The sequence below is a fragment of the Gymnogyps californianus genome, chromosome 11 (assembly GCF_018139145.2).
Source record: "Gymnogyps californianus isolate 813 chromosome 11, ASM1813914v2, whole genome shotgun sequence".
Lineage (NCBI taxonomy): Eukaryota > Metazoa > Chordata > Aves > Accipitriformes > Cathartidae > Gymnogyps > Gymnogyps californianus.
The window spans coordinates 11,234,726-11,245,053 of record NC_059481.1 but is presented as its reverse complement, the minus strand read 5'-3'; the positions used below and the strand labels follow the sequence as shown (position 1 = coordinate 11,245,053).

General features: G+C 41.2%; 1 protein-coding gene across 7 annotated transcripts in view; it reads left to right on the top strand.

The window, feature by feature from the left end:
• Window positions 1-1,755: 1,755 nt before the first annotated feature.
• DMXL2 (Dmx like 2) overlaps window positions 1,756-10,328 on the top strand; it is a 54,190-nt gene continuing 45,617 nt past the window's right edge. For all 7 annotated transcript variants that reach the window (XM_050903385.1, XM_050903383.1, XM_050903381.1 and 4 more), the window contains exons 1-2: window positions 1,756-1,842; window positions 9,981-10,106. In XM_050903385.1, coding sequence (XP_050759342.1) covers window positions 1,756-1,842; window positions 9,981-10,106 — 213 coding nt within the window. The remainder of the gene's footprint in view (window positions 1,843-9,980; window positions 10,107-10,328) is intronic.

The window sequence follows — 10,328 nt, the reverse complement described above, 5'->3', positions numbered from 1 at the left end:
AAAAGAGATTGCCTTTAACAAGCACAGGAGTAGATAAAATCTTAAGTGTGATTATGACAATGTTTTTTCCATTCAAAGGTAACTTGTTTATGTCTTCATTTACCCCTACATTCTGAGTAAACTCATTCATTCAGTAAGAGATGTACACTTTCAAGAAGCAGTATAAGGCAAGATGAATCTTGCAGTCCTGACCCAGACAAAACTGCCATAAACTTCAAAGGAGATTGAGCTTCGCAGCTTCGATCATTAGCACCAGTAGTACAACTGCAAGACTACCGTATTGACCTAGTACAAGAAAACGGAGAATTTTCCTTATATCATGACACACTGCATACAGAGTAGTTTGTTTTTTCCCTTCAGAGTTTAGAATACCTTCCAAACAATTTTCAGGATCCAGCCTTCTTCACACCTCTGAGACAGAAAAGGATAGGCACATTTAAAGGCTTTTGTTTTCAACCATGTTTGGCAGTTATTACAAATAAAGTGGCAAAAGCCCCACCTTATTTTCTGTGAGGTCACATAATGTGCATAAAATGGAACCAAAGACCTTAATCAAACCAGGCGGTCCCCCACCTGTTCGTATTGTTCTTTTAGTATCAAGTACTGGTAATTTTCTCGCGAACCTCCTATAAATGGATATTTACAAAGACCCTGAAACATCATCTCTTTCTCACTAACACACAGCAGTTTTGACTTGTAATGTCGGCCCCGTTCTTGAGTCAATAAGTATAACCCCTCAAGGAGCAAATATGCGCTGCACAGCCAGCACGCTGGTCAGCAGCTGCTGGCAGGCTCCGTGTACCCGCTGTAGGCAGTATCACTGGCAGCTAGAGGGACGCTCATGGATTCCCAAGAGCTTCATAAGCTGTTTGAGATATGACCAAACGTGAAAATCCTCAACGACAAAAAACCCAAACCATCCTCAGAAGCACTATATGTAACTAATAAAAGGCCGAAGTGCGAGACCGGCAGCACACTGCCCGCACCTGCGGTGCACAGAGCACCTGGCCGGCTGAGGACACCCCCTCACAGCCCGCTGTGTCGGCGCGGCTCGCCGACGCAGCTGCGGACTTACAGCCAGCGAGGCACTGCCCAGCCTCTCCTCTGACGGGAGACACTTCCCTCTCAGCACACTTACCGCTCCTGATTCGGGGAACACGCCTCCCCAGCCCGCCTCACGGCCGGAACGCTGCAGCAGCAGATAAATTCCCCCCCAACTCCTCTTTCTCCTCCCTCCCTCCCGTCCCCGTGAGGCGCCCTGCCACCGTCTCACCTCGAGGCGTCAGCCAAGCGCACCGCATCCCCCGGCTCCTTAGCTGTCCCTCCCTTTTCTCCTTTAAACCTAGCCCTCTCCTCTTCCCCCGCTACACTGCCCGCCTCGGGCTGCCCGGCGCGGGGAGCTGCCGGCTCGACCCCCTCGCGGCGGGTCTCGCACTGACAGGGCTAGGCTGTGGTCGCCCCCCCCGCCCTTTAACTGCCTCGCGGGCGCGCGCACAACGGCCCTCCCCAACGGCCGCTGCTCGCGCAGAGGCGGTGCCTGCGCGCGCCTGATTGAGGCGCTGCCCGGCGCGTGCGCCGCCTCTCCCCCTCCCTTCCTCGCGCGCGCTCGCGGCGGCAGCGAGCAGGGCCTCGGCCCGCGAGGCGGGCGGGAGCGCGGAGCCATCCGGGTCTCGTCCGCTCGTTGCCGGCGGAGGCGGCGGCCGCGGCGCTGCCGTCCCCAGGAGAGCGGGGGGAAAGGGGGGGGGGGGAGCCGCGATGCATCTCCACCAGGTGCTCACCGGCGCCGTCAACCCCGGGGACAACTGCTACTCGGTGGGCAGCGTTGAGGACATCCCCTTCACGGTAATGGTGGCGATGCGAGGGGAGAGGCGGCGGCGCCCGGGAGTGGGGGAAGGGGAGGGTGTTTTGTAGGCCCGAGGAGAGCGGCGGGAGGGGCTGGAGGGGATTAACCTGCCGGGGCGGGGGGGTACGGGCAGGGTGGGTTGCGGGCCCTTGTACCGGGGTCGGAAATACGGGGGTAGCGAAGGCGGGGATTACGAACGGGGGCCTCGGGGCGGGGCGGTGAAGGCGAGTGGGTGAGAGCCGGCATATTTGCAGGTGGAGTGGAGTGTGGTGGGAGCGCTCCTCTGGGGCATCGGGGCGCTCCCGGGCAGCACGGGTCGGGAGGAGACAGGCGTGACCCCGCCGCGGCGCGGCGCCGTCTTCTGCGCCCTCCGGGAGGGGTCTTGCTGCTCGCTCTTCCCGGGCTGCAGCTGCAGATGGAGGCTGGGATCCGCGGATGCAGCCGTCACCTCTGGCGAGTGCTCCGCGGATCCTCTGAATTCGAGTAGGGAGCCAGGGAAACCCCCAAACTGCGCGTCCCCAAATTTTGCTGGGTGCTTTTCTTTGTGTGTGTGTGTGTGGTCCTCCTGAAAAGAGAAGGCAGGAAGCCTGTCCACTATTGATGAGCGTTGGCTTCAATTGCTGTGGTTAATAAAACACAAATTTGTCAAATGCTCCTTTTAAACTGGAAGAGAAAAGAAATGGAAAGAGATAGACTAAGTAAACTTCAAGAGTCCAGTAGTTTATATAATAAAATCTGTTTATCATCCTCAGGCTGTTTTTGTCTATTTGAATGTCAGTTTCCGCTTTTTTAGCTTATGATATGCTTCTCTGATTTTAATGAGTGATCAGCTTCTGCAGTGTTTTGCATACTATCATCTAATCAGTATGTTATTATTTGGGAATAAATTGTCTTATTAGATTTTGTATTAATATTTACAAGATTATATCCCAGGCACAAACCAATTCCAAGATAAATGGTACAGAGCATCATTTTTAGTCTAAGATAACCATCAGCAAACCTGTGAAACATTTAAAGCTTACTTTAGATTATCACAGATGTCAAATTTCAGTAATGAATGCTTGAAAGTCTTAAGAAATAAAAGGTGCCATGTCTATTTTTCTTGTTCTGCTGCTATGCAGCCATACTGCTATTAAAGGGACCTCTGTTACTTTTGATATTTATATAAGTTGTCGTTTACTCATATTCATATTCTAATGTGTTTCTTTTTACTGTGACAATTTGAAAAGTCAATCAACTGGTATTAAAGACAACTTTATGCTAATTCTCATAATAGTTTTGATAACATAAAAAATGAATAATAATGTATATTATGGTTTATACAAGAATTTTCCAAGAGCAAAAGTCATGTTTTAGAAAAAAATGCAGAATCATTTGGTAGCATGTTAATTATGAAACTGCATATAACAGACTCACTGTCTTCTCTGGCTGCTGCATCCAATTTTTTATAATACAGTAAAGAAGGAACTAAGGGGATAAGTATGTTTTAATAAATGTATCTTCTGGACTTCCACAGCTGTAACTTTCTTCTTCCCTTTTTCTCCTTTCTCTGTATTTGTGGTATTATTTCCTGCTGTTCTAGGCCTTGATTCTATAGTAAACTGTAAGGTTAAAAACATCTGCTTGCAAACAGTTTGGGGTCTTATACCCAGATTCTTAGGAAATTAGTCACCTGTGTGACTCTAAGTAGCATCATAGTCTACCATGCACTGCAGGTGTCACTTTCGTTAGTGTCTAACCTTAAATTGTGTTGGTCAACATAAGTAACGCTGTATAGACATAGCTTTGTCCCCCCAAACCATTAAGCTGTTTGGAGTCGTAACTTTTAACTCAGATCCTGAAGCAGGATTTGCAGTTCAGGCAAGAGATCATCTGTATTGGTGACAGAGCCTGACTCTATAGACATGCTCTTAAGACCCAATACCTGTCAGCCTCTAGAACAGAGCAGAAGCAGAGCAGTAAAAGGTAAGAGATTAAGGGAGATCGACACAGTATGTGCTGTGCTATATGAATCTATATGAAGTTAGGCTGTGGCATTGTTTTGTGTGCGCACGTGCTTGCTTACGTTTTGGTTGATGTTAGGGCATTTGTTTAAAATGTGTGAGAACTAGTTCAAAATTGCTACAACTGATTCATCACAGGGACTTGAAATTACGGCTTTTTTGTGTGCAGAAATGAATCACTTATGTTAAAATTACACCACTTAACAGTAGAATAATGGCTTGGGTACATGTATATATGTATTCACTAGTTAATAGTTTTGGAGCTATGTCCTTTTTTTTTTTTTGTGGAGGAGGAGAAATGTCCTCTTAAGATGAACTTGCTTTAGATGCCTAACTCCAGCAATCATAGGATTCTGAGAGAAAGAACACATTTTCTTCTGACCTGATTAGGGACACTGCAATTCGCAGGTTCTTCTTCATCCTTCCTTTCATCTATGGTTTGCTCTTGGCTTGTTTACATGACTCCTTGCAGGGGACAAAGGTAAGCTTTTAATTTCCAAGTCAGTGTAGCTAGAGCTAAGATGATAACATGTTCTGCCTCAACTTTTTTAAAGCTTTGGTGAAAGTCATCTAGTTATTCTGACAATAAGAAAGGGAAAAGAAATATTTTGCCATTAATTTTTCTTTACCTGCTGAAAACAAGTATTAGTGACTCCATAAAGCAAAACAAATCCAAAGAAATAGAGACAGTTGCTGCAGGTTGGCTACAAAGGTTTTGTCAGTCCTTTATCTGAAATGCGCACAGTATTCTTTCTTCCCTATGCTCCCACATCTGCCTGCAGCAATCCTGCATATATCTGGCATTTCCCAAATAAGGGATGAAGCACAGAGATGTTTGGTTAACAAACTGGCTTGTGGATGTTGTAGCTGTATTGCACCCAGTCTAGTAGAGTGGGTAATACACAGGAAAAATTGTTTGAAGGGTGATTAGAAGCAAAATAGCTTCATAATGCTGTTTTCTACAAGGCAGTCTCTTCAGCCTCCCTTCGTTTGAGCTCCAAAAAGGACACTGCATAAGCAAAGGGTTAAAGTACTAAATGACAGAAGTTCTGGTTTTGTCATTTCTGGTAATAATTCTGTGCACTATTCAACTTGCTGTTGCTTCATGTTCTCATTTCAGCAAATTTTGTTAACCATTTCACAAATGAGTTTACAGAAGGTCAGTTGAGCTTTATACAGAAGGGCCTTACAGCACACACCCTGCCTAAGACAGAAGAAGGGTATGTTATTTGAACCTCATAGTCTAACTGGCAGCTAAGAAGTTTTTAGAGGTAGTAAACTGCATTTTTCAAACCATGGTTGATTTCACTTAGCTTTTGTTGTTAAGTAGATGCTTTACGTTGAGCCAATTTCAGTCACTGACCCTAACTCTAAGTGGGATGTATGTTACCAACCTGACTTTCTGTGATGTGGGGTAAGGTGGTTTCAAATAAAGACGACAAGCTGTTTTGATTCTGTTTATATGATTTCTGCCATTTGTCCAAGCTCAGGATTGTTTTTTTTCTGCCTGAAACTGTGAACAGAATGTAGCTGTTTCTAAGGTCAGTCTAGGTTGGTTTTTTGGGTTTTTTTTTTTAAATCCACAGGTATGTCAATTACCTAAAGGCTAGATTCTGTAAGTATAAAAATTCAAAGCTCTGGCTAGTGTCCCACAAACAGAAGATAATGACTATTTACTTCTTGTAAGAGGTATCACTAAATGCATAAAATATGGAACTCTAAACATTGTTAATGAAAAATCAAAACATCAGATTTTAGGGGTATCTGTACATAAGAACTGTTCTGATACAAGTGAAAAAAATCTAATTTAATATTTGTCATTTTTGAAAAGGACAAGCTTCTTGGCATCTTCCATGCCAGTACTGATACTTGGCCTGGAACTGTGTGTAATAAATTTCAGAAGCTGTTGCAGATGAAAGTCTCCCACACCCATGTAAACTTTTTTACCTCATTGAAAACAGCAAAATCTTCATCCACACCATTATGTCCACAAAGTACAGCAACTGAGAATAGCTTTTCTCTGCTGTGTAGGGTTCTCCTCTACTTCATCCTTCTTGAAAAATTACTTATTAAAACCCTTATTTGCAAATCCCTCTCATTTATTACTACTTACATATATCTATATGTTCTCCACTGTGTCATGTTTATGTGAACTGGATTACAGACGCTTAACATCTGAATCCTTACTATGTTCTTTTTTCTCTGAAGCTCTGTGTGTAAGCATATTGTAAAGTATTTAATCATGAATTAGTCTCAAATGTCAATTTAGGAAAGCCTGTTCTACAGGCCACAGGCCTGTGGGTTGGGTTTTTTTCAGTTATTTTGCTAGTTTGCATTAAGTGTATGTAATTCTACTAGTACTTAGCCGGGGGAGGGGGGAGGTGTAAATCTTGTGTCCAGTGATGAGAGTTTGGAAATGTTTCAGAATTCAGGTGTCTTCATCACTAGTAGGAAGGTGGAGGAATTTCTGCCTCTTATATGTTTCCTATCCATAGCCAGAAACTTAAGGATAAGTGTTGTTATACTGAGGGAGTACTATAAGGCCAATACAGGCTTTAATTCAGGTTTTAATACAGATTTTAATTCACTTATGTAATTTTAGATGTTTATGAACTTCTTTTTTTAATACCACTGTGGGCTGATTCCTGTTTCTTCCACATTATTTACCATCTTGAAATGCCTCTGTACCCCTGACGGTACACACTGGAGCTTGAGGACTTTTGGTCTATTTCACTTATGCCAAATTTGTAAAGAGTTGCAGCTTATAGAAAGAGAAGAATCATTTTTTTATACAGAGAAAAATATTTATATAAAGAAAAAACAACATGAGAATGTGAAGGAATAATTGTTTCCCTGTCTGTTAGTTCCAGTGTTCAACATTAAAATTAGGGAACCAAACTGGAAAACATGGGCAGCTGAAAAAGAGAGATGCACATGCTGCTTTCATATTATCTGAAAATTGAGGATATAGCATAAACTCTTACAGTAGGACACAATGTCCTATTTCTGTCTGGTGCTTCTGCATTCAATTAGAGCTTTGTCATTGTTCATTTCAGTGGTCCCAGATCTTGAGAGTTAGAGCAGACATTGGCAAACTACAGTTTATTAGTTGCTTATGGATCCTGCAGGTCATCCTTGCATTCTAGACGTTTTGCAACTCCATTTAATTTTCTCTTTGAAGTTATCAGTGACATTAGAAATGGAGGCTGGCAGATACTCCATGTGGGTGGTTTTTACTGCACTTGTTTCATTCAGTGACTGCTTATAATTCTGTTTATCTAAGAACCTCTGTGCTGCTCTCATCCATTACAGTATCTCAGCATCTTATTTTCCATCTTTCCTTTTTGTATGGCTTGCCAATTTTACATTCCTTTTATCAGGCTATGCAGATTGTTAGTCTGTTGCCACAAATATTGTGGCCACTGTTATTCTGGCAGGAGAGACCTGTGGTGGCATGAATGATCTCCCTGAAGATGTTAGCTGAATCCTTAAGAAGGAGCTACTGATGTTAAATATTATGACACTTGCCTATTCTTTGCCAACGTAGGGTGCTTCTATTGCATTACCAGCTTAAGGAGTGAAAGGACAAAGTGAAAAGAGGATTTAATAGAAATGTGTTCTGTTCGAGTATAAACATGTTACTATATTGAGTGTATTAGAAAAGCCTCATAAAAGTAATCAAATGGAAAACTTGTATTTAGACAGATAATGTGAAATATGGAAATATCTTTCAGTACAGAAAAGTATATTGACCTTTTCTGTTTTGAGAAATTTGGAGACTATAAATGTGAAAAAGTGAACACTTGTTTTAAAATGAGGGGACACCTTTTCTCAAAGGTGGGGTTATAATAGACATGCTTCTTAAAGTAAATTTAAGATTTAAGGTAAATATACTTTAATATACTTTCAAGAAATGAGACATATTCTCAGAATAAATATCTACACTGAGAAAATGACCCCAGAACCAAGAGAGAGCACTTGCTCAAAGAACCTAGAGCTGAAGGTTGATACCCTGCTGTTGGGAATGTGTTCCAACTAGGATCTCTAACAGACTAGATCCTCTCTGTTGGCATAGGACACTTAGGTGTGCTGAGTCACGTATTGGTACAGTGCCAAACACAGGCACAGAGTAGGAAGGATGAGTGACAGTAATAAGATTTCACTTAGGAAAGAGATCTCTACATCTTGATGATTCTTTAAGAAAAAAAAAATAAATTTTCTACTGTAAACCACACTTTTAATTCACAGCCACCTTTTTACTTAACTTTGTAAAAATATGCTAAATAGTATAATTAGCCAGAAAAATACTGCTTTGTAGCTATAATAAGAAGTGCAGATAGGGGACAGGAGAGAAGAGAAACTAAAACTTTTAAAAAGGAAGACACTAAGTTCTTTTGCTTCACAGAGTCAACAGACATACCCCGATATAAAATATTTTCTGTTTCATGCATTATCAACTATACACACACACAAACATGCATATTTAAGAACAGTAAGCATAAGGAAATTAAAGTTGAGAAGTCTTTTCCTTTCCCTATATCATTTTTGAGACACATGTTCATCTCTCCTGCTAACAGGATTGCAACTAGTGATAAATTATGTTTCGTTTAGTTTGAAATTTGGAAGTCATCAATACCGACAATGAAAAAACAAGGTATCCGAAAGGTTTAAGTCCTTGTTTGAAGTGGATTGGTACCTTTTTTTAGTGTATTAGATAACAGTTTAAATAATTTCTTTTAGTAGGTTTGTATTAGTAGTTATAAGGCAGACTGTTGAAAAGAAGGTGAGTCTTTCAATTCTTTGCTGTTTTAATTGCCCACCCTTTGAAGTAAACAGTAGGAGAATCAGTTGCTTGTGAACATTAGAATTCTGAATAAATTATTGGGACGAGGACCTGCTTTTATTTTCCTGTCTACTTATGGGCATTCACATCCTGGTCTCCATCTTCTTCCTTCCTACTTGTGAACATTTGTTGGCCTGTCCAGCATTCCACACGGCTGGTGGAGTTTGTTTTGCAACAAATTCCAATATAAAAAATAGGAAAACAACAAAACGAAAACACTTTCTGTTCAATACCAGAACTTATCTCAGAATCTCATCTTTCTTTCTCTTACTTTCTGGAAATAATCCTATTCTATTTTAATAACAGCTTACTCCCTTCCAGACTGGTTCTAATAATTGCATAGCCTAGTCATCAAGGAGCTAGGATATTCTGTTACATAGATGATCTCCCTCTAACAACCTTTTAGCAGTTGGTTTTTTCCCCCCTCCTGCTTACATTGTGAATAACTCCAGTATCAGTTCCTTAGAGCTTCCCAGAACAACGGTTGTGGGCTTGAGGACTCAGACAACACTGCGTCACTTTATTTTTGTGAGATGACCTTGGAAATCTTTTAGACAATGTATGTTTTTACCCAGTTTTCATTTTTGTGTGTGCAACTGTATGGTGTGTTAATTTCCGACGCCTGAGTTTCTGCTTTGCTGCTTGTATTGCTGTTCCTCTGTTTTTAGCAGTGACTGCACTTTCATAAATTAAGCCTTTTTCTTCAGACTTTCTCACTTGTTGCTCCTTCCCAGGAGGATGAGTAGTAGACATAGAAGGTCATGAGACCTAAATTGTCCGTTCTAGTTCCAGTGGTTATCTTGCGCTATTATCTTAGTGTAAAACTTCTTAAAACTCAGCAAAGCCCAGAAATTGGATTCTTACAGAAAAGAATCACTTAATATTCTTTAAAAAAAAAAAAAAAAGGGTGGGGGTGCAAAACACACACATATTTAAGAAATTTATATGCAAATTCAATAGGTGCACCTGAATAGTAAACTCTTGGCTGCCTTGCTCTAAGAGGCAACAAGAATTGGAGGGGAGAAAAAAAAAACAAAACCAACCAAAACCTTACTGTTTCTGTTTGCCATTATTTAAACCCTGGAAGATTTAAGGTCTCCTTTGCTACTTTCTTTTTACTTGTTGCTCATTCTGCTGGTGCTACTGAATTGGTGAGGAATAAACACGCTACATAGTAACATCTTGTTTCAATGGAGATTTTTCACAGCTCTCTCAAAAACGTAAGTCGTCTAATAAGTATTCAGCTTTTTAAATAAATTTTTAATTGTATTTCTTTTAAAAAATATTTCAGGCGTATGGCTCTGGTTGTGACATTGTTATTCTGGCAAATGACTTTGAATGTGTGCAAATTATTCCCGGTGCTAAACATGGAAACATCCAGGTCAGTTGTGTGGAGTGCTCCCAACGACAAGGCAGGGTAAGGATTTTAATAAATTTGTATAGAACTTTAAAAAAATTGGAATACTCTAAATGAAATAATTAAACAACAACATAATACATTAATGGTATTAATTAGTTAATTTCATGACAAAAATCAGGTTTTACTGATATGTAACTTTGTGAGTAACACCTCTTGTGTTACTCAGAGAATTCTTTCAATTTAATAGTAATTTATTGGCGGGGGGGGTAGAGGAAGCAG